Source organism: Baudoinia panamericana, assembly GCF_000338955.1.
Source record: "Baudoinia panamericana UAMH 10762 unplaced genomic scaffold BAUCOscaffold_8, whole genome shotgun sequence".
Lineage (NCBI taxonomy): Eukaryota > Fungi > Ascomycota > Dothideomycetes > Mycosphaerellales > Teratosphaeriaceae > Baudoinia > Baudoinia panamericana.
In genome coordinates this window covers 33,059-53,458 of record NW_006911264.1, presented here as the reverse complement: position 1 = coordinate 53,458, position 20,400 = coordinate 33,059, and the positions used below count along the sequence as shown (strand labels likewise).

Below are 20,400 nucleotides of genomic sequence, written 5' to 3'. Positions count from 1 at the left end.
GCGGCTTCGCGCGGCCATATCTGAAAGGCAAAATAAACCATCAAGCTACCTTATGTATATCGAAGCATATTCAGCAGGATTAGTATAGAGGTTGGCACTGGTCTATGTGCTCTGTTTGCACAGCATATGCTGATCGAACCACATGCTCGCAGTCAATGAGCCGCCGAGACTGAACTAGTGGCGTTGATGTTGGCGTCAGCACCCAGGTCTTCACAATTCATCATCACGAATCAGCAGCCACCATGCGAGTGCGTAATGTAGCCCTCCACCAGCGTGGGAAGAGGGTCAAAGGGACTTTGACGCTTGAAAACTTTCACCTGACCTTCACATTTGCGCCGGATGACGGAAACGGCATTGCTAGCAGTCAAGGCGAACATGACAGGCACGCTTCGGGGCAGCATTCTGCACTTCCGGACGCTGGTAAAGAAAGTTCTAACAACCATGTCGAAGCGGCATCGACACCTAAGACAAATGTGAGTAAAGATGCCAGTCTGCGCCGCAAGGCCAAGACGAAAACGATATGGATAGGGTACCCGATGATCAACTCCTGTGTCCTCCGGCCAAGTCATTTGCGAAGTCACGCCGGGACCAACGTAACGGTCAATGGAGACGCTCATGGCTGGAATGAGGCAGACGATGCTTTTCCGCCTAGCTTTGGGACTGGCGGGTATGGGAGGCCTTCTGTGGACTCTGCTCGCCTTGCACCGTACTCAGCGTCGCCGCAGCGACCAGCTTCGCCGGCTACTTCATTCGTGGAGGACGGTCACGGTGCGGACAGTGGACGCTCACCAGCCATTCGTATCAGGTGTCGAGACTTCCAAATGATGGCTTTGCACTTCTATCCTACCCCAGATGGGAGAAGTCCTGACGACATGGCGAGGGAGGTCTTTTTCGCGTTGCGCAGCAAATGTTGTGTCGACAAAGTGGAAGATATGCTTGCATTTCACTTTCAGCCTCCGGTCGAGGAAGCAGCGGTAGAGATACCAGAGTACGACGCGCGGAAAGAGTTCGCCCGTATGGGCATTGGCGGTAAAGCACCAGAGGGGCCAGGGAGCGCATGGCGAGTAAGCGACATTAACGAGCAGTATGCGTTCTCCGCCACCTACCCTAGCCTACTCTGCACGCCGCGGAACGTGAGCGACAACATGCTGAAGTACGGCGGACTCTTCCGGTCACGCGCGCGCATACCTGCGTTGACCTACCTGCACTTCAACGGCGGGAGTATTACAAGGTCTTCACAGCCTTTGGTGGGCGTTCAAGGCAAGAGGAACCCGCAAGATGAACGTCTTGTCTCCGCTATCTTCTCGAGTCACACGCCGCCCCTTGAGGCCTCCTCGCATGACCCTCAACAAGAGCCGTCACTGACATCTGCCTCGACCACCACACTAGACTCCACTGCTTCTGGTTCAACGGGCGATGCAGAAGTGCCTGGCCTAAAGTCGAGCCAAAGCGAAAGTGTACTTGATGAGGCCGCAGCAGATGCTTCACAGCTATTGAAGCGCAAAGTCTACGGTAGTACGCGGCACAACCTCATTGTCGATGCCAGGCCGAGAATCAATGCGCTTGCCAACCGAGCTACTGGAGGCGGTATAGAGGACGTGTCGAACTACTATGGTCCCGCGGATGTGCCAGTGGAGCGAGTCTTTCTGAATATACAGAATATTCACGTCATGCGATCCTCTCTAGAGAAGGTTGTCGAGAGCTTCGAAAGCTCGGACTACACTACCCTGGCTCCTGATCAGGAGCTGTTACGGAAGTCTGGATGGCTCGGCCATATTGCAGGCCTGCTTGAGGGCGCCGAGCTCGTGGCTAGAGCTGTCGGTCTTGCAGGAAGTCACGCCCTGATCCACTGTTCAGATGGCTGGGACCGTACCTCGCAGGTAGCTGCACTCGCCCAGGTTTTGCTCGACCCACATTATAGGACACTCAATGGTTTCATAACGCTGGTGCAGAAAGACTTCCTCGCCTTTGGACACAAGTTCAGAGACCGCAACGGCATCGGCGGGTCTGAGAAATGGTTTGAGATTGAGAACGAGCGCATCGCTCCATCAAGAGCGCGTGACGCAGCGGGCTCGGAGAGCAGCAGTCTCAACGCGATTGGTGTGAAAGCTCTATCCGGGGCAAAGAGTTGGTTCGAGAAGAACCGAGCCAGCCTGTTCCGGCAGCAGAATCCTGGGGTCGACAGCACCAATGATGCGTTGTCTCGACCAGCTTCGCCACCTCCGAATCCACTCATACACTCTCCGCCCACTGCCTCAGGCAAGGACGAGAAGGAACATCACACGAGTGAAAAAGAGATCGCACCTATCTTTCACCAGTTTCTGGATGCTGTGTTCCAATTGCAGAGGCAATATCCTACGGCATTCCAATTCAACGAGCTGTTCTTGCGAAGACTGCTCTACCAAGTATATGCGGGCCAGTATGGAGAGTTCCTTTTCAACAACGAGAAAGAGCGCTCGGCGCAGCAGGGCAAGGTGCCGTCAGTCTGGATACACTTCCTCTCGCGGCGTGGCGACTTCATTCACCACGACTTTGCGCCTGAAGACAAGGACACGCTGCTCTTGCCCAAACGAGATCAGAATATGCAGATTGAGGTGCGCTGGTGGAGCCGACTCTTCCAGAGGAACGACAACGAGATGAACCTACCGCGAGCGCTAGCGCCTGCCGACCCACCGTCGTTCAACGCACAGCCCTCGAGCGTATCCCTTGATGACCGCGCAACGCCTGGCGCTGAGAACATGGCGTCATCGAAGTCAGGAGATGCCCAGTTGAGGGAGGCAAAGAGCAGTCCAAACTTGGGAGGGATGGTAGACAACTTGTCGAACAGCATGGCTGCCATGATATCCGGCGGAACGGCGACACCTGCACAGGACACGCCTACGAGGGCAAATCACAGGACTCCCACAGCGCCGCAGGAGACTTACGACGAGCTGCCAGAAACGTCTGGCGCTTCGTCGCTGCCTGCAGCCGGATCAGCGACCGAGTTGAGCATGAGAAAAATGATGCAGGACCAAGAAGATGAGGGTGATCCACTCGGCGTCACTGCTCATGTGCCACAGGCGCTTCCCAGGAGTGAGATCAACATGGCGGTCTTCGCGTCGCAGAACGCGTTCTCGGATCGGTAGTAGATTATCATGGTAATGTACTTGGTAGTCAATGTGACTCCTATGCTTGCACGTCGCTTCCATGTCTCAATAGATTGCTAATTTTAATGTTTGCCACCCTTTACATGTAGCCGTAGCCCACTCAAATCTAGGAGTGGAGCAATTGGAGTTGACTCAGCTGAGTCCGTGCATAGGAACGTGATCGGAACCGTCCGTGCAGGCGCGCGTCAAACTCCTTGGACGCGTCTGCGTTGCGTTGCCCAGTTTCAATGCTATGGTGGGAAAGCAGACAGAGATCATGATTGGTTAGTTCTGGGAAAAGAGGCAGAAGCCCCTCCATGATCTTGGGAGTGCGCTGAACTCAACATAACTGTTCAACCAGTCTCACACAGCGGAGGCACTCACCACGATGCCAGGTCTACAGACCCAGGGGGACACCTCCAAGGAAGAGAGGTTGAAGGCAGCCCTTTGGCATTCCGTGGGCTCGACGGTTGATGCGGTGTGCATTCAGCAAGACATAAATGCCACTCCACACTTCATTGCAGGCTTGAACGAGATGTGCTTTGCTCAGATCGAGAACATTGCTCATGACCTCGAAGCATTTGCGAAGCATTGCGGCCGAGGAGTCATCGGTGCGAACGACGTTGTATTGCTGGGCAGGAGGAACGACGGCCTCAGTGCAGTTCTACGAGCCGAAGCGAAGGCAGTGAAGGAAAGCAACGACCTACGATGACCGCAAAGAAGAAGCTTGCCTTACTCCGCCAGTGGCTCATGGCAAGACGCTACGCAGCACTGAACGCGGAACAAAAGCTGTGCGCTCAAACTCATCGAAAGTTGTAGTATGGTCAATCCTTGTCCGGGAACCCAAGTTTCACCTGCGAGCAGTCAGTATGTAACCCCGCTGCATGACTTAAGATGCTTTACTGACGCCGAATGCAGGATACACGAAGCGAGTGATGCCTTTCTTCTTGTGGATGTTTTCCAGCGCCTCCATATCCGATGCGTCAAGCTTGACCGTCTTCAGATTCTCCTCAATCCGCGAAGACGTTACCGACTTCGGTAGGACGACATGACCTTTGTTGACTGCAAGCCGTCAGCGCACGCGAGAATGACCACATATAGATCATGCTCACCCTGATAGCTTATGAGAACGGTCCCGGGCCCCACGTTGTGTTTCTTGGCCACCTCCTGCACGCCCTCTTCTTGGAACAGTGGGCTGCCGGTGCTACCCAACGGACTATACGCCTCGATCCTGATCCCTTTCCCTTTGCAGAAATCTGCAATCTCCTGCTGAGGAAGATAAGGATGGTTCTCGATCTGGTTCGCAGCCGGCACGACCTCGCAGTGCGGTAACAGCTCCTTCAAGAACGGCACACTGTAATTCGACACCCCAATGGCCTTGGTCTTACCAGTCTTCAACAGCTTTTCCAGCTCTTTCCACGTCTGGATGTGGCTCCACTCCTTGTCGAGATCGCGCGAGCCATCCTCGAGCTTCGGAAACAGAGGGTGGTTGCCGTTCGGGTTCATCGGCACAGGCCAGTGCATCAGATACAAGTCGACATAGTCCAATTGCAGCCTTCTCAAGCCTTCATCCAAGCACTCCTCCGCTTTCCGATGATATGTGCACCACAGCTTTGACGTTACGAAGACGTCCTCTCTCTTGCACACGCCCGCATCGAAAGCCTTCTTCAGCCCTTCGCCGACCTCGTTCTCGTTGCCGTATACAAAGGCTGCATCAATGTGTCGGTATCCCACTTTCAGCGCGTGCTCCACCGCTGCAGCCACTTGGCCTGGATCACTCTGCCAAGTACCGAGTCCGACTGCAGGAATCCTTGAGCCGCTGTTGAGCGTGAAAGTTTCCGCCGCCATTGTGTTCTCCCCGGGATGCTTGATGCTGTCAGGTGTACGCGCAAGCATGAACTTCGCCAGCGCCGGGTTCATAAGCGCAGCATTGCGTAGACAGCTCGGTGTTGCAATGCAGCGAACAATTCCTGCCCCACACTCACATTACTACGGGATGCTTGAAGTTTTTCCGACCACCGGCTAATCAACCTCGACCTCTCATCGGCTTTTGACAAAGAGCCTCCAACCTAAGGAACGATACCGCAATCAGGGACAGACCTGAACCCGCAATCCTTAGGCAAGTACGCCGTTTGCTACATATAGTCTGCAGATGCCAAGAACGCCTACTTAGCTTCGATCAGACTTCGTCCGTCGAATCCTGTATACTCGAGCAATTATGCTGTATAACCACTAGCCCTTTCTGCAGACTCTCTCCGAGACCAGCAATGCAGGATTGTCAACGGGAACCGATCTTGTCTGTTGCGGTTCTGACGTCCGGCTGGCGTGAAATACATTCGAGCCAATCCTCGACGGGAAGAGGCACATGTGCTGCTGCAGCTCGCCAAAGCTGCATCCTCCATGCAGCAATGCAAAACGGCGATGCGGCGCAGCAACAGCCAGCCACTCGTCCCGCTGCATGGTCCTCCACAGCCCCGTCGAATGGGACTTATCTGGTCCGCAAGTGACTGGAGATTATAATGCTCAGATGTGTATCTGGGAACTTGACAATTGAAAACACGACCAACTGAGACCGCACGGCGTCTCCTCAATAGAAGCTCTTGGTGCGGCCTTGAGCGTGTTTTCAATCGTGACTGCTGCTATCCAAAGCGCTCAGTATATCATCGAGACAGTGGATAATGTCAGGATGTGCCCGAAAGCCTGAAGATTGTCAAAGCTGACATTAAGACTTTACTTCCGCTCCTGAAAACGGTCTAGGCGACTGCATGGCATTATGGAAATACAGGCCGCTATGCTGACTTTAAACCCGCCATCGACTGCTGCGAGCACGCATGCTTCAGGACACGCATGAGCATTGACAGATCGATCAAGCATGACCGTGATCCAAAAGTCCTATACTGGATTGGCGGATTAGCGAGTCGAGTTCAATGGCCATCAAAGACTCCGTCCTCGTTACGCAAGCGGGGTCGTCCGGAAGTCCCAAGCCCACAGTCGGTCACCGCAGCTTCGGAATCTTTCTCGAAGGCAACCTCGCTAGGACGACACACGAACACAGAGTGGCAGAGTATCGAAGGCGTGCTAGTAAGGCGACGGAACAGGATAGCGGAGGAGGATGGCTCTGGTGAGGAAATTCTCCTTCCGTTATGGTTGACGTTTTGGCCGCCGAGCCTAGATACCGTTTGTTTGGTCGGCGCCCATCAGGAACAGGTCGATGATGCGGCGTTTGACAAAAGTGACGCTAATGCTCATATACCATACGACGCTTAATCGTGAGCTCTCCTGTCAGCATTCAGCCTCTACGAACAGACTTAAAGGTATAATGATCAAGGCGTGTTCTGGCATGTGGACATGCTTGACGGGATGTACTTTCAAGCTGAGGAGGCTGTATGTCAATCGAAGGAATGCGGCGCCAACGCGCTACTCAAGACGTGAAGAATGTGCTGCAGCCACTTTCTCCGCCGCCTCGGTACTGCAACACCCAGCATAGAATTCGTCTGCCAGCCACGGCCGTATACATGACAGTGGCTGAGATGGAATCTCCTTGCTGAGTATGAGCATTCTCTCTCGGCGTATCGATCAGTCTCCTCTCGCCTTCCGCTTCTCATCATACGCTCCTAGTTCGTCAGTGCGAAGATGAGAAGACAATGCATATACAACCTCCTACTTTTGCTGCCATCAGCGCTATGCCACATGGAAATGAGCTGGCCATACCCGTTCCGCAGCAAATATGATCCTGCAAACAATTACGAGAACATAGACTACAGCATGACTTCGCCGCTGGATGCGGACGGATCGGATTTTCCTTGCAAAGGCTATCAAAATGATGAATCCACAAGGTCGCCGATCGCATACATTGCAGGCTCAACGTACAACGTGACTCTGGCAGGATCGGCGGCGCACGGCGGCGGGTCATGTCAGCTGTCCCTATCGTATGACAACGGGGCTACCTTCCGAGTGGTCAAAAGCATGATTGGGGGCTGTCCGCTCACATCGACGTACGATCTCACCATTCCAGCATATGCTCCAGCCGGAGCCGCACTTCTGGCATGGACATGGCAGAACTACGAAGGCAATCGCGAGTTCTACATGGTAAGTATCTCCAGGCTTACATCCGAGGTTGACGCTTGCTGACTCGACGATCGGAAACGTAGAACTGCGCCGCAATACGCATCACAAGACAGATTCCAAGCCTTAGAAGGCGAAAAGCGTTCAGGAGCTTCGAGAGCCTGCCATACATCTGGCGGACTAACCTTGCAGGCCTCAACAACTGTACCACGGCGGCCGAGCAGCCACCGAGCGATACAGTGGTGTATCCGAATCCCGGACCTGACGTACAGTACGGCGGAGGCATCAACAGCTCGAGTCCAGCAACGCAAGGTGACTGTGACTTACCGATGCCTTACGGGCAGACATACCATCACGACAGCAACAGTGCCTCCGAGCCTGTCGCGGAGGCTAGTGACCCTGCAGAGCATACCGCTGCGAGTAGTCAAACTTCCTCATTAAACCCATCCCAAGCGGAGGCTCCGGCCGCACAGTCACGAAGCGCAGGTACGGCGTCTACCACGGGTTTCATGCTTCGTCAACGGCCGGTATTGACGTACGATTACTCTCCTCCAACGACCATCACAGTAATCGTGGAGTGCCCATCGGTGATCACCATCACCACAACAGTCACTCCTGGCACCTCGACAGTGACACAGACGGCTGTGCCTGATCACACCACAACAATCGGAGTCGTAATTACTGCTAGTGAAAGCCCCGTTGCTGAGCCTTCGTCGGCACCCACATCTGACAACAACAGCTCCTCCAACAACAACCGACCCGTTAACCAGCCTCCCTACGCCACTGGAGATCTAAGTGCTTATCTCCCTTGCGTTCCCGGCACGTTCATATGTAGCAACAGCACAACCTTCTATACCTGCGACTACAACGACGGCTCCGATCCATCAAGGCCCTCCAACGCATACATCTACGACTACCCGCGTACTGTTGCTGCCGGGATGGAATGTCTTCCCTACTACTCGCCTTATGCTAGCGATACCACGCAGTATGCGCAGCAACCTACTTGTCCGCAAGGCTATTGTAGGGATGACAGGTATGTCCGGTATCGACCGGACGGTGACTGCAGCGAGAACGGGAGCATTATGTGTACGGATGGGGGGCAAATGTTCGATATGTGTGATCAAGGCGGGTGGGTACAGATGGGCTCGGTTGCGGCAGGCACGACGTGTGAGAACGGAGAGATGGTCGCCAGCAGCTAATGATGACAGAGCATGAGTTCGTCTACAGTTCACGCATTGCTAACTCTTTCCTGGTATCGTTCGTGGAGAACATATTTGAGTCGAACCGTCCAATGCCTGCATAGAGCTCGAAGCGCGAATACAACGCTGATGCCTGAAAGCCCAATTGGTATGCTGATATGTATCGCTTACAGTTTCGAAGGCGGTGCGCCTTCGCTGCTATCAATGACTACCTTCAGGACGAGTCTGCCGTCGGCATCTTTCGTCTTCCCAGCCATCTCAAACGCTTTCGGCGCCTCCTCAAGTCCACAAAAGCGGTGCGTGACTAGCTTCGAGAAGTCTGGACCGTCCTTACTCCTCATTGCTTGCTGCACAATCTCAATGCTCTCAGGGTAAGTATTTGCATATCTGAATACGCCTACTATATCCACCTCCCTCAGCGCCGCAGCCGCGAGCGGCAATGTCTGAATCGGGTGTCCCATACCGACCAGCATCAACCTGCCGCCAGGCCGAGTCGAATAGATGCCCGCTTGTACGCATGAAGGTACGCCCGTGCATTCGAAGACTGTGTCCACTTCACCCACGCCGTCGATCTTGCCGATTGCTTCGGCGGTCTCCTTGGCCATTGTGAGACTCTCGTCAATGTCTTTCCCTCGCCGCATGGGGACTGTGTAGCTGTTGTGAGCGAATCCGTTCTGTACAGCGAACTCTAACCGGCCAGCATCGATGTCCGCTATGATGACCCGGCTGGCCCCTTTTAATTTTGCCACTGCGGCACAAAGAAGACCGACTGCACCGGCGCCGAATACCAGCACTGTAGCCTCCGGTTGCATTAGACTTCTGCGGAAGGCATGCAATGCTACACCTAACGGCTCTAAGAGGGCTCCCACGTCTAAGCCCACATCCTCTGGCAGCTTGTAACACCACTTCGCTGGATGGTTGATCCTTTGTTGCAGTGTGCCCTGAAAATGCGGGAAGCTCTTACCGCTACTCCTAAACTTCATTTCCTTACAGATGTTATACCTTCCCTCTTTGCACTTCGGACATCGTTCGCATGGCAGGCCAACTTCTAGTGCCACCTTATCACCGGGTCTGAGATCTGAGACTGACGAGCCGACTTCTGTGACTATACCGGAGGATTCATGGCCAAGAGATAGCGGTTCTCGGACAAGGATGTCGCCGTTACGGTAATGGGAGTAGTAGTGCAAGTCGGAGCCGCAGAGGCCGGTGGATGCGATCTGGATCTGGACTTCGTTTGCAAATGGCGGAGGAAGCTGTCTCGACTCCTAGTATAGCATTATCGTCAGCTATGGTTCATCAATGTCAGTACGTCCACTCACGATTCGTAGATCTTTGACGCCGTGCAATACCGATGCCTCAACCTGCGTCGCCATATTCGAGAGAGCTGCTGTGATGGGCACCCCCAGACGTACGAGATGAAAGGCCGAGTTATATCTGATCAACTTCTCACCCGATCTTGCTAGTAGGCTCTTCAACTGTCAGCAACATAATTCATGTTGACATTGTCATGCTGCCATTGCTACTCGGCGTCTGACCAGAGATCGGCAATTGATTCTCTTGCCAGCCGAGGTGCCTTCATCCTCGCCTCGAGATCTAGGAACGAGACCATCTTCTAGCACAACATATATGGCGACAATACGAGCGCAACAACTGACCGAGCATCTACAATCTCCTGCCTCGACGATGGCATCGGTTCAGCAACTTTTCTCCCTTGAGGGGCAGACAGCGCTCGTCACTGGCGGAACGAGAGGGATAGGGCAAGCAATGGCGATTGCACTGGCGGAGGCAGGAGCTGACATCCTCTTAGTACAGGTATACAAGAAGCTCGACGCTTGAGACAATACATAGCAGCCCGTGTTAACACATCTTGCAGCGTAACGAGAATGACCGGGATACAAAGCAAGCAATCGAGAAACTGGGCCGAAAGGCCACCATCTATACTGCAGACCTGGCTTGTCCTGAATCGATGAAGGCATTGTTACCGAAGATACTCCAGAATGATCACCGTGTTCATATCCTCCTGAACTGCGGCGGCATCCAACGGCGACATCCGGCCCACCAGTTCCCAGACGATGACTGGAACGAAGTGCTACAAGTCAACCTCACCGCCGTCTTCACACTTTGCCGCGACGTAGGCGCCCACATGCTTAGTCGTCAACCGGACCAATATGGCCGAAGAGGCAGCATCATTAACATAGCTTCACTCCTCTCCTTCCAAGGTGGCATCAACGTCCCCGCCTACGCGGCGAGCAAAGGCGGCGTGGCACAGCTCACGAAAGCATTGAGCAATCAATGGGCGAAGGACGGCATTACTGTCAACGCCATTGCTCCAGGCTACATTGCCACGGAGATGAACACGGCGCTGATGCAAGATGAGAAGCGAGCAGCAAGCATCCTTGAGCGGATTCCTGCGGGAAGATGGGGAAGTCCGGATGACTTCAAGGGTGGTGTAGTGTATCTTGCAAGTAGGGCGAGTCAGTACGTCTCTGGTGAGATCCTGACAATTGATGGTGGGTGGATGGGTCGGTAGATCACTCTTTCACTCTTGATAGCACGCGAGAAGGCCGCTAAGCCGACATTTGCGTGCTTGCCTTTGCCGACTTCAATGCATTTTCCAAACGCCGACAACCAACGTTACGGAATATGTACAACCGAGCAAAGATCGCTGCTCGGACGGTCCGACTATGAGCCAGGATCAACGTTTGACCGAGCTCTCGCTCCGACCGGAGATCGAATAACTGCTCTGGTTGGCCCTCGACCCATCGCCCCGCTTCCCTCGGGGATACTGGAAGAGCCTATGCTCCGGATTGCTCCATTGGGTATAACTGCTCCGTCACGGCCACCGAAGGATCCGGTCTTTCCAGCGCTAGGAAGACTGATTCTCCGTTGGCCGCCAATAGCACTTCGTGGCATCCACACCCAACCTGCTCGCTCGTGGGTCAGATGAGGCCATGGTAGGCTTGCTGCATGCCCTTCATGCCGATCGTGCAGGTGTTGTCTAGGCTGACGCTGCGGGTATAGCTAAGGTAGGTCGGCTGTGGTTGATATACATTATGAACACCTCGCTGCCGAAGGTAGGCTCCTACTTCTGATCGATCTCGTTGGGCTCGTTGAAACAGTTGGGCATCTCAACTTGGACCATACTATTGCATGGCTCTAAGATTTCTCCTCATCCTTCTTCACTCAGCCGGCTCCCCATGATGGCCCCAGCAACGACGTTCGAAGAACCGCGTGTTGCAGAGGACGTCAATGACCACCGTGATGGCCTTGCCCTCGAAGCAACCTCTGATGCCATCGACGAAGTCAACGTCCTGAAGGCCTCGATGCGGGTGAAGAACGGCACAGCGACCCAAGCGGAAGTCGACCTGTACGAGAAATCCCGCTTCGACGCCGACAAAGACAAGACCCAGTTCCGCCAGTACGAAGCCGCCTGTGATCGAGTCAAGAACTTCTACCGCGAACAGCACTCCAAGCAAACCGTCGCCTACAATCTCAAGGCACGACATGACTTCAAGACGAAGACGCGGGCCGAGATGACGATCTGGCAGGCCATGGAGAAGCTGAACACGCTTATCGACGAGTCCGATCCGGATACGTCGCTCAGCCAGATCGAACATCTGTTGCAATCCGCCGAAGCAATCCGCCGAGATGGCAAGCCCGAGTGGTTCCAGGTGACTGGCCTGGTTCACGATTTAGGGAAGTTGCTGTTCTTCTATGGCGCGCAGGGGCAATGGGACGTCGTGGGCGACACTTTCCCCGTCGGCTGTCGGTTCGACGAAACGATCATTTATCCCGGCACATTCGTCGACAACCCGGACAGCCACGACCCGATCTACAGCAGCGAGTACGGGATCTACTCGCCCGGCTGCGGGCTGGATAACGTGATGCTGAGCTGGGGCCACGACGAGTATCTGTACCATATCTGCAAGGAGCAGAGTACGTTACCTGACGAGGCGCTGGCGATGATAAGGTATCATTCATTCTACCCGTGGCACTCGGCGGGTGGGTATCGGTGGATGGTGGATGGAAAGGATGAGAAGATGCTTGCTGCTGTTAAGGCATTCAATCCGTATGATCTGTATAGCAAGAGTGACGACACGCCCAAGGTTGAAGATCTGAAGGCGTATTATATGGAGTTGATCAATACGTACTTCCCGCCCCGGGAGGGGGAGACGGAAAGGGTGATCAGATGGTAGTGCGTCGTTTCTTTCGTAGCGCATGATGGGTATGCAGCTGCCGTTTCGTCGTAACGATGAAGTAAAGCAACTCAGAAGGCGTTCCTGCGCACTTGTCCCACGCTGTCACCTGCTACAACAAGGCCGCAAGCAGGTCAGTATCCAGCTCCCACACTTTCTCGCTGCCTCCGCGCATCAATTAACGCGCCGGTGAGCGTAGCCGCGGTAACGACGGCCACAATCGTCAAAAGCACGACAACCTCCCACCAAGCCCAGCCTGGTCCGCGTCTGCTCCTTGTCGTTGCCGAAAGTGATGTCATGTTGCTCGGTTCCGAGCCTGTGAGGCTGTTGCATGGTGTATAGCTATAGCATGGCATAGATGAGCTATTTCGTACATAGTTGCTGAAATATGCTGGCGGTGGCGGATCCTCGGTTGTGTACTTTGGTGGTGGTACGTCGCCTATGTTTTCGATGTCCGTCATCATGAGGAAAGCTGCCAGTATCGTTGTACTGACCGTAAAGGTGGCGCATCTTATGTGCTTGTAGCTGCATCCTCAGCTGGTTCGAAGCTGGGTTAGACTCCCTTTGTCCCCCAACGTAAGCTTTTGCGCTGAAAGCCCCCCCATCTCTTGCGCAGTTACACAGAGCCATAAGACTCACTCTGCCTCAGCATCCCAGCTGAGCATCTCGGATGATTGCCTTTCTTTTCACGGCCCCGCCGGCGCATCCACTCCCGCCTTCCTCGCATCCGACCGAGCCTTCATACCCTGGTACGCCACATCGCCCACACTCGGCGCATCAAACCCAGCCGCCTTGGCCGCCTGATTCACATCCTTGGTCGCCGCGTCCGCCTGACCCGCAGCGCCCGCCGCCGCCTGACCGACCGCACCCTGTCGTCGCAGCGACCACTGCATTTTGGCTTTCTCGTACGCCACTGCCGCGTTCGTGCCGGCGACCATCATTGACTCCTGCGCCCAACCGATGTAGGATTGCTGGTTCTTGCGCTCGATTTCCGTCTCCAGGTCTTTGATGTGTTGCTCCGAGATGTCGGTTGCGTCGGTGGCGGTTGAGGTGGAGGAGGGTAAGGCGTCTTTGACCGCGGCGGGCACTTCGTCGAGTTTTGTTTTGCTCATCTGTTCGGTCGGAGGAGCGTTCTCCGCTTGCGCCTCCTCCTTCTTTTCGGACTCTTTCCGCTCTTGCTCCGCCTTCGCCTCTTCGGCCTTGAATTCCTCCTCTTCCTTCTGCAGCTCGCCACGGTCGATGTCCTCGAAGCCGACCTTGTGCAGGATGCTACCAGTGAGGAAGCGGTAGCTTGTGTGGTTCGACACCATGTCGGAGACATCGACGCTTTCGACCCCTTTGACGTTCTCGATAGCCTGCAGCCCGGCGACTCCAAGCTGCAGACTGCTGCTCCGGTACAGGAAAGCGAGGATATAGTCTTTCGTGCTATAAACGTTGACGACTCGGCCACTCACCACGGTGCGAAGCTGTCTCCAATCGGCAGAAGTCGAGGGTGTGGGTGCGCCGATAAGCACGGCGGACTCCACAAGGCCAAAGGCTTTACGCTCGGCGAGTCGCTGAAGGCAGGTGAAGATGACTTTGGCGCCGATGGAGTAGCCGATGAGCGTGATCGGTCGCTCACCTTGCGCTTTGTTGATCCTACACTTCGTTAGCAAACATCGCAAGCTGGTACGATACATTGTGTCAAGACTGACAAAGCATCGGCAAGCACCTCGCCAGCTTTCTGCGCGCGGTAGTTCGCCACCGACCACGGGTTATCGATGATTCGCGAGATCTTCAACAATCCCAACGGCCACAGTCCAGCAGAAAGCGAAGCGAAGACCGTCCGCTTGATGATCTCGCTTTTCGCGTAGCCCCAAGCAGCGGACGTGACCATGGTAGTCATTGAGTTGCCCAAGTTCATCAGAGCTTCCAGTTCGAACCTCAGCGCAAACGTCTCCATTTCCGTGCCAATGACCTTCCACGGCGCCACGACTTCTTCTTTGTCGGTAAGCCAGCCACTAATGCCGATTGCTACGCGCAGTCGCCGGTACTCCTTCTCGATCTTACGGGGCTTGTGCCGCGCGCGGACGCTGACGAACGCGAAGTCCTCTACCTCACGTGCGTACTGGTCCACCATCTGCCCAGTCATGCGGCCACCGTAGGCGCCAAAGAGTCCGCCTACGATTACAGAGCTGCCGGCGACTGAACCAAGATAGCCCGCAGCAGCCGTCGCTCCAAGACCGAGACCTCCCATCACGGAGCCAACGCCGGCTGCAAGTAATGGCGCGGCGAGACCGCCCGTGACACCAATCAACGCCGCGCCGGCCACAGTAGCCAGTCCTACTTTCCACTTCCGGCTGTCCTGGTTCTGCTCGGCGGCCTTCTTAGTCTCCTCATCTGCCTTCATGTTCTCTGCGGCCGCCAGTAGGCCTCGAGCGACTTTGCTTTCGTCTTGCGCCAAGATTGAGATGCTCAGGGCCAAGCTTGTGGTGAGGTAGAGTAGGAGTGTTCGGGAGTAGGCCTGGTAGTGCTCCAGACTCAGCAACAGAAGCAAGAGTGAATGCAGGATCAGCGCTCGTTGCTCTTGTGGGAGTTTCTTGAGCGAGTTGTTGATGGGTGGGTACAGTTTCTCCATCATCTCGTCCACGCCGGGATCGTACTTGGGCGGGTCCGGGTAACGCATTGGACTTCCCGCACGTTCTGGCGTAGCCTGCTGAGGTTGGGCATGGTGTGTATGGTGCTCGGCCGTCTCCTTCGAGTTCACAATCTCGCCCACACGCTGGATGACGGACGCTCTCCACTCGTCAAAGTGCTTCAGTGCTGCCGTCTTGAGCTCCTGCATCTTCGGCGCCCCGAGTTCTTTCTCACGCGCCGCCAGCTCCCTCTTGAGCTTATCCTGCTGCGCTACGTCGACCGTGCCCGGCTTAACATCCGGGTTGAGCAACGCTTGGTCGCCTGTGAGGTCTGATACCATGTCCGCCTTCTTGCCCGTCTGCTTGGCGTCGAAGATGTCCACGAGCGACTGTCGCATCACTTCCGTGCAGTCGGCGACGAGGATGGTGAGTGCGCTTCGGTCTTCGCGCGTGTGCAGTATCGTCGTCAACGACTCGCCTTCTTCGTCGGTCTTCTTGATCTTCTCCTCGTGCCCGAAGGCACCGGCCCACGGGCCGTTGGACAGCATGCTGGCCATGTTGATGTCTGTTTGTGGGTGAGTGAGTGTGGTAGTCGACCTTTGTCAGGTCGAGCTCGAGAGAGAGAATTCCATCTTTTGCTTTGTCGACATCCAACACACCACCCACCCACCGTGATGTCACCCTGCTTCCGCCCTTGCATGTAAGTGAGGGCCTTCTGCGCCACATACATGTATGCAGTGTTCAGTCAGCCACACGGGCATATTTCAATACCGCCACGCTATAACAACATCGAACTCGGGTACATGTATTAGATGATTGTGAAAGAGCATGTCGTTCTAGGGCTACATGGAGCAGTCGCCATCGCAGTCGAAGAGACTGTCACTACGACCCGAATGGCGTGACAATCGACTCTCCTTCGTGGCATCCATCAAACCGAGTCCGAGTACAGATCAAAGCACTCGCAATCCTACCATCGAGCAGTCTCCCTTGAAGCAACAGACCAGGCCAGACATCTTCGAGCCGAAGGTTGTAGGCCTCTACCGGAGGCTGGTCGAGGTATTGTCTCGCGCGCCCCAATCCTTATTCACACGTTAACACGAACAAGCCGCAGCCACACGACGATGTCGATGAGCTTGCCGAAGGCTTCTGGGCGGAGCTCTTCCTGCTCAAGCCAGACGTACCAAGGCTCCGCCAAATACTCGACGACACCGACACGGACAGTCTCCTACACCTACAGCATTCAACGCAGCAGCTAGTGGTGCAGAGCATAGCAGCCACCAAGCTCGGTCAAGCGCCTTCTGATGAGCACGCTCTTGAAGTAAGTCTACTATCATCGTGTCTTTTCCACGCCCAGCAAGCATCCCTCCGACTCATGACTTAGACTCTCACAGTACTCTTCGCCGTGGTTCTAGCTAAGAAGTACACCAACCCTAATGCCGACATCATCGAGGTGCTAGCCGGCCTAGACCATGTTGATACTGTCTTCACCGAGCTAGCTGCCACCCTCGACCATGTCATCAGAGATGGCAGGACAGATGATATCAAGCAAAACGCTGTGAAGACGGCTATTGCTGTTGTGTCTGGAGGCTACCAGACAGCGCTTGTATCCTACTTCATGCAGCGCGACTTCTTCCCTGGACTGATTAAGCTGGCCCAGCAGCTGGCGAGCCCGCTACAAGCAGCACAGCCTCTACTGCTTGCGGGATTGCTGGTGAACTACAACAAGTTCGAGACGCACAACCAGTACAAGGTGCGGTTTGCGGACTTTGTCAACGACGATGCGATGCAAAGTATAGTAGCCTCCGTGGGATGGACCAGCTCCCTACTCCGAGCTCGCTACATCGCGATACAAGATGACACTCCTACCAGCTGGAGTGTCGCCGGAACACTCTCATACGTCGGCCTTGGAGCCCTGGCTGGTGCGAAGCCCACTGCCGCTGCCAAGCCCACTGCTGCTCCTGTAACGGAAGAAGCACAGCGAGAGCTATTTGGCCAGCAACCCGGCCCGGAGAGCGCTAGTTTTTTGACACTCTACGACTTCGTCCTCCCCAACAAGTTGTCCTGCCATCGATTTATCTCACAAGCCGCGCTCTCGAAGGCGGAACCGCCGCCATTCAGCGCCTTCCTCTCTTTCGCTAGCTACCTTTACCAACATGCCTATCGCTCCGCGAGAGCGGCGGCGTACGCTTACCTGACATTACTCATAGTGCTGATCGTTATCGAAGATCAAACCACCGCAAAGCTCATATGCGAGACTGTGGCGCCAGTGCGACTATGCCGGCAACGCCCGCCGTTCCTGCCCTTGCCCAAAGGTGATCGGACGTATGCGGCTGCTATCCTTGATCTCTTAATGGACGGCATCAACCACAACTTACGGAAGCGACTGGATGCGAGCTTTTACCTGCAGTCCTTAACCGTGCTGTCGCGCCTGCTGACCTACCTCGCCCGATCACGCACGAAGCTGGCTTACCACTGGTCAGAGCTCTGGCGCTCTCTACTATCGTTTGTGCGCTTTCTGAACCAGTACGCGGATGATATCAAGACACTGCCGGACGCCACGAACTTGATTCAGACGCTCGTGGACGTCCTGGCGCTCGCTCTGACGAGCGGGGAAGCGTTCTTGCCCAGCACGGCGGCGTACGATGACCTCTTCTACAAACTTGTAGAGTCCGGCGAGGCACTCATCAAGCTACGGGAGCTACACCACTTGGCATCCGCGGATGAAAAAACGGCTTCGGTCAATACTCTCATCGGCGTCTCCGAGCATTATACGGAGTTGATTGAGAGCCAACGAGCGAAGAAGGAACACCTCAATCCCGCCGAGATTGGCAAGATCATCAAGCGCGGGTATGAGACGTTGAATCTCGAGCCTGCCGGGGAGGGGAAGGTCGAGCACGTGCAGAGGGTATTCAGGGAGGCGGATTACAAGGCAGAGGTGAAGCGGATTGTGAGGGTTGTGGTTGCTGATGCTTTGGGATCTGTGAGTGGGGTTCAATGAGTGTACCACTGCTGCACCACTCTGGTTAGTAGACGTACCATAGACTCAATTGTATGCCGTGCCATGTTAGCCTGTGGTACTCGGTCATCGGTCGTGAAGAAATGGTGAGCACGCTGCCAGACCTGCTCTACTGCTCCGCGTAGTGTCGGTGCGTGAGCTTCGCTTGGACTTTAAGCTTTATTATATGTTGGTTTCCATCAGAACCTATTAATGAGGCAGACGAGGTAAGCGGCCAGCCAGGTCGCTAAATTCGAACTCGAACAGGTCTTCTCCACGCCGAACTGCCACCTCATCCCAGCCGCACCGGAGGACGCACGTATACAATTCAGGATCGGTAAGGACCAGGTTAGCCATCCATGACATGGAAATGGGCACTGATGCGTGAATCCCAGATCTACAATACTATCACCTGCTTCTTGTCGAACCCCTGGAAGTTCATACACCGTTGATCAGTCTGGGACAAAAGCATCCCATCCCAGTCATGCCAACTGTCCCCGTTCTGAAATTCGAAGTAACGACAGGTACTACACGCTGCCCAGCTACCGCACGCACGAGAAGATGACGACGCCGCCTCCTGCATGGCAACCGCGTGTAGTGGATAGAGAGGTGAGGAGCGGACGTCGCAGAGCTCCAACGCCGTATCCCTTCACGCACCGTGCCGAGCCGGCCTTCAGCGGTCGCGTGGTGTGGATGATTGTGGGATGCTCTGTGGTTTTGGCGGGCATTATTACGGTCGTTCTTGTTGTGGCGGCTGTCGCACGTTATCATGTGGTAACGTCCATGTGAGTCGAGCGTCAGGCTTCCCAAAGCGAGTGGTGGAGTAGCGAGGCGTCGTAGGGGCAAGATGCTGCATTGAATAGGTTATGGGGATGGGATGGTTGCCACTCTGGCTTGGTACCTCATGTATGCCGTACGGCTATCGTACAGTTATAGCACAATGACTCACCGGAACTTGCTTATAATCACGGCCAGAATCAGAATAACAAGCACAGTAATAATCGCAATCGTAACGATCTTGTTCGTCGCCATCCTACATCACAAACCAGTCAGCACACGGTCTACACCACATCTCACCTACCAAAGGCCAGGAACATACCTCCGAATCATCCCCCTCAACGTCTTATTACTCCGATCCGTATACCCCTCACTCTCCAACAATGTCGACCGTGTATGCTCAATCGTTTCCCGCTGCCTACCCAAATCCGCCAGCGTATTCCGCCCGATATCCTCCGTCTCCAGCGCCAATCGCTGACTCTCCCTCAATCGCCCCGTACTCCGATCCAGCCGGTCGGTGCCGGAAAGTAATTGCTGTCGCTGCGCTAACTGCTCGTCTTGCGCTGAGCCAGCGGGTTCATCTCTGTACCGCTTCCCGAATAGTGCGGATCGGTCGTCTTTGAGGGAGGCGAGTTTGCGTTTGGAGGCATCTATGTCGCTTTCGTGGTTGCGGAAGCGTTGGTTTATCTTTACTTTGCTGGACTGGGGGAGGTTTTGTTTCTCCAGTCGCATTGAGTCGAGGAGCTCTTTCGCTTCATCGACCGCGCGTTCGGCTTGGGAGATGGCGGCTTTGCGTGGCTCGCCGGTGAGTTCGGGGATGCGATCAAGTTGTTGGGAGAGGTCGGCTTGGACGAGCTTGAGCTCGGCCTCGTAGTTGGCGAAGAGCTCGCTGCCGGTGTCGTCGGCCATGGTGGTGGTGGTGGTGGTGGTGGGCGCCGAGAATTATTTGGATGGTTGGGTTACTGCTGGACTATGTTACCGCGGAGTGGGTCGAACTCAAGCTTGCTGTTGGTCTACAATGCGATATAGTTGTGTATATACATGAGCTGCCTCGCTGGAGGGGGATGACGCCGCGCCCAGTCTGTGGCTGAGGATTCATGCAGGGCGCCACGTGGAATGCGAGGAAGGGGTAAACACGGCAAACACCTTCTCAAAGTCTACATGTACTTGGACAGTTGGGACAATACGGCGCTGTATAATGCTCCAATGCGCCTTGCTCTACACAGCAGCGACTGTAGATTGCTCGAAGGCAGGTAAGAGTACATGTAGCACATCCACTTCGCTCTTACTTTCCTGTGGCGGCTCGCTTCTCGCACGATCATCCCATTGGCCACGTCCATCTCAAGCCTGCAGACTATATCCAACCGTTTCACCTCCCCCCAACGCCGTTTCATCTTGTTCTTCAGACCTACTTCTCCCTTCTCAGAT

At 55.0% G+C, this 20,400-nt stretch overlaps 12 protein-coding genes across 12 annotated transcripts; 7 read left to right on the top strand and 5 right to left on the bottom strand.

The window, feature by feature from the left end:
* The first annotated feature begins 49 nt into the window (after window positions 1-49).
* Window positions 50-3,205, top strand: BAUCODRAFT_34931 (uncharacterized protein). Its single transcript, XM_007679179.1, has one exon. It carries the CDS (start codon window positions 243-245, stop codon window positions 3,123-3,125), a length of 2,883 nt encoding a protein of 960 aa, XP_007677369.1. The 5' UTR covers window positions 50-242; the 3' UTR covers window positions 3,126-3,205.
* A 308-nt stretch (window positions 3,206-3,513) lies between these two features.
* BAUCODRAFT_72850 (uncharacterized protein) lies at window positions 3,514-3,837 on the top strand (the record flags this gene model as incomplete). The annotated part of the gene is made up of 1 exon (XM_007679409.1): window positions 3,514-3,837. The coding sequence occupies one exon, from the start codon at window positions 3,514-3,516 to the stop codon at window positions 3,835-3,837; it is 324 nt and encodes a 107-aa protein (XP_007677599.1).
* Window positions 3,838-3,893: 56 nt separating this feature from the next.
* BAUCODRAFT_518265 (uncharacterized protein) lies at window positions 3,894-5,218 on the bottom strand. The gene is made up of 3 exons (XM_007679447.1): window positions 4,238-5,218; window positions 4,033-4,187; window positions 3,894-3,979 (listed from the first exon to the last, which is right to left on the bottom strand). The coding sequence occupies exons 1-3, from the start codon at window positions 5,043-5,045 to the stop codon at window positions 3,950-3,952; spliced, it is 993 nt and encodes a 330-aa protein (XP_007677637.1). The 5' UTR covers window positions 5,046-5,218; the 3' UTR covers window positions 3,894-3,949.
* Window positions 5,219-5,608: 390 nt separating this feature from the next.
* Window positions 5,609-6,408, top strand: BAUCODRAFT_34929 (uncharacterized protein). Its single transcript, XM_007679178.1, has one exon. It carries the CDS (start codon window positions 5,973-5,975, stop codon window positions 6,390-6,392), a length of 420 nt encoding a protein of 139 aa, XP_007677368.1. The 5' UTR covers window positions 5,609-5,972; the 3' UTR covers window positions 6,393-6,408.
* Window positions 6,409-6,575: 167 nt separating this feature from the next.
* BAUCODRAFT_518344 (uncharacterized protein) lies at window positions 6,576-8,473 on the top strand. Its single transcript, XM_007679446.1, has 2 exons — window positions 6,576-7,214; window positions 7,277-8,473. Exons 1-2 carry the CDS (start codon window positions 6,759-6,761, stop codon window positions 8,387-8,389), a joined length of 1,569 nt encoding a protein of 522 aa, XP_007677636.1. The 5' UTR covers window positions 6,576-6,758; the 3' UTR covers window positions 8,390-8,473.
* An 83-nt stretch (window positions 8,474-8,556) lies between these two features.
* On the bottom strand, window positions 8,557-9,762 carry BAUCODRAFT_72542 (uncharacterized protein; the record flags this gene model as incomplete). The annotated part of the gene is made up of 2 exons (XM_007679385.1): window positions 8,557-9,654; window positions 9,709-9,762. The coding sequence occupies 2 exons, from the start codon at window positions 9,760-9,762 to the stop codon at window positions 8,557-8,559; spliced, it is 1,152 nt and encodes a 383-aa protein (XP_007677575.1).
* A 248-nt stretch (window positions 9,763-10,010) lies between these two features.
* Window positions 10,011-10,992, top strand: BAUCODRAFT_34925 (uncharacterized protein). Its single transcript, XM_007679177.1, has 2 exons — window positions 10,011-10,201; window positions 10,263-10,992. Exons 1-2 carry the CDS (start codon window positions 10,016-10,018, stop codon window positions 10,917-10,919), a joined length of 843 nt encoding a protein of 280 aa, XP_007677367.1. The 5' UTR covers window positions 10,011-10,015; the 3' UTR covers window positions 10,920-10,992.
* Window positions 10,993-10,995: 3 nt separating this feature from the next.
* On the bottom strand, window positions 10,996-11,444 carry BAUCODRAFT_518232 (uncharacterized protein). Its single transcript, XM_007679445.1, has one exon. It carries the CDS (start codon window positions 11,300-11,302, stop codon window positions 11,072-11,074), a length of 231 nt encoding a protein of 76 aa, XP_007677635.1. The 5' UTR covers window positions 11,303-11,444; the 3' UTR covers window positions 10,996-11,071.
* On the top strand, window positions 11,445-12,928 carry BAUCODRAFT_518428 (uncharacterized protein). Its single transcript, XM_007679444.1, has one exon. It carries the CDS (start codon window positions 11,587-11,589, stop codon window positions 12,583-12,585), a length of 999 nt encoding a protein of 332 aa, XP_007677634.1. The 5' UTR covers window positions 11,445-11,586; the 3' UTR covers window positions 12,586-12,928.
* Window positions 12,929-13,271: 343 nt separating this feature from the next.
* Window positions 13,272-15,757, bottom strand: BAUCODRAFT_123418 (uncharacterized protein; the record flags this gene model as incomplete). The annotated part of the gene is made up of 2 exons (XM_007679443.1): window positions 13,272-14,223; window positions 14,280-15,757. The coding sequence occupies 2 exons, from the start codon at window positions 15,755-15,757 to the stop codon at window positions 13,272-13,274; spliced, it is 2,430 nt and encodes an 809-aa protein (XP_007677633.1).
* Window positions 15,758-15,932: 175 nt separating this feature from the next.
* Window positions 15,933-18,337, top strand: BAUCODRAFT_140160 (uncharacterized protein; the record flags this gene model as incomplete). Its single annotated transcript, XM_007679442.1, has 4 exons — window positions 15,933-15,944; window positions 16,182-16,256; window positions 16,312-16,518; window positions 16,582-18,337. 4 exons carry the CDS (start codon window positions 15,933-15,935, stop codon window positions 18,196-18,198), a joined length of 1,911 nt encoding a protein of 636 aa, XP_007677632.1. The 3' UTR covers window positions 18,199-18,337.
* A 716-nt stretch (window positions 18,338-19,053) lies between these two features.
* Window positions 19,054-20,047, bottom strand: BAUCODRAFT_518225 (uncharacterized protein). The gene is made up of 2 exons (XM_007679441.1): window positions 19,295-20,047; window positions 19,054-19,228 (listed from the first exon to the last, which is right to left on the bottom strand). Exons 1-2 carry the CDS (start codon window positions 19,879-19,881, stop codon window positions 19,141-19,143), a joined length of 675 nt encoding a protein of 224 aa, XP_007677631.1. The 5' UTR covers window positions 19,882-20,047; the 3' UTR covers window positions 19,054-19,140.
* Between the last annotated feature and the right edge of the window lie 353 nt (window positions 20,048-20,400).

Excerpts from the sequence above, each read along its gene's own strand:
- BAUCODRAFT_518428 (XM_007679444.1), top strand. The coding sequence starts at position 11,587 with ATGATGGCCCCAGCAACGACGTTCGAAGAACCGCGTGTTGCAGAGGAC.
- BAUCODRAFT_34929 (XM_007679178.1), top strand. The coding sequence starts at position 5,973 with ATGAGCATTGACAGATCGATCAAGCATGACCGTGATCCAAAAGTCCTA.
- BAUCODRAFT_518265 (XM_007679447.1), bottom strand. The coding sequence starts at position 5,045 with ATGAACCCGGCGCTGGCGAAGTTCATGCTTGCGCGTACACCTGACAGC. Across the intron at positions 4,188-4,237 it reads CGTTCTCATAAGCTATCAGG|TCAACAAAGGTCATGTCGTC; the intron begins GTGAGCATGATC and ends GACGGCTTGCAG. Across the intron at positions 3,980-4,032 it reads TCGTGTATCCTGCATTCGGC|GTGAAACTTGGGTTCCCGGA; the intron begins GTCAGTAAAGCA and ends GACTGCTCGCAG.
- BAUCODRAFT_518344 (XM_007679446.1), top strand. The coding sequence starts at position 6,759 with ATGAGAAGACAATGCATATACAACCTCCTACTTTTGCTGCCATCAGCG. Across the intron at positions 7,215-7,276 it reads GCAATCGCGAGTTCTACATG|AACTGCGCCGCAATACGCAT; the intron begins GTAAGTATCTCC and ends TCGGAAACGTAG.
- BAUCODRAFT_518232 (XM_007679445.1), bottom strand. The coding sequence starts at position 11,302 with ATGCCACGAAGTGCTATTGGCGGCCAACGGAGAATCAGTCTTCCTAGC.
- BAUCODRAFT_34931 (XM_007679179.1), top strand. The coding sequence starts at position 243 with ATGCGAGTGCGTAATGTAGCCCTCCACCAGCGTGGGAAGAGGGTCAAA.
- BAUCODRAFT_518225 (XM_007679441.1), bottom strand. The coding sequence starts at position 19,881 with ATGGCCGACGACACCGGCAGCGAGCTCTTCGCCAACTACGAGGCCGAG. Across the intron at positions 19,229-19,294 it reads TTGAGGGGGATGATTCGGAG|GATGGCGACGAACAAGATCG; the intron begins GTATGTTCCTGG and ends TTTGTGATGTAG.
- BAUCODRAFT_34925 (XM_007679177.1), top strand. The coding sequence starts at position 10,016 with ATGGCGACAATACGAGCGCAACAACTGACCGAGCATCTACAATCTCCT. Across the intron at positions 10,202-10,262 it reads CTGACATCCTCTTAGTACAG|CGTAACGAGAATGACCGGGA; the intron begins GTATACAAGAAG and ends CACATCTTGCAG.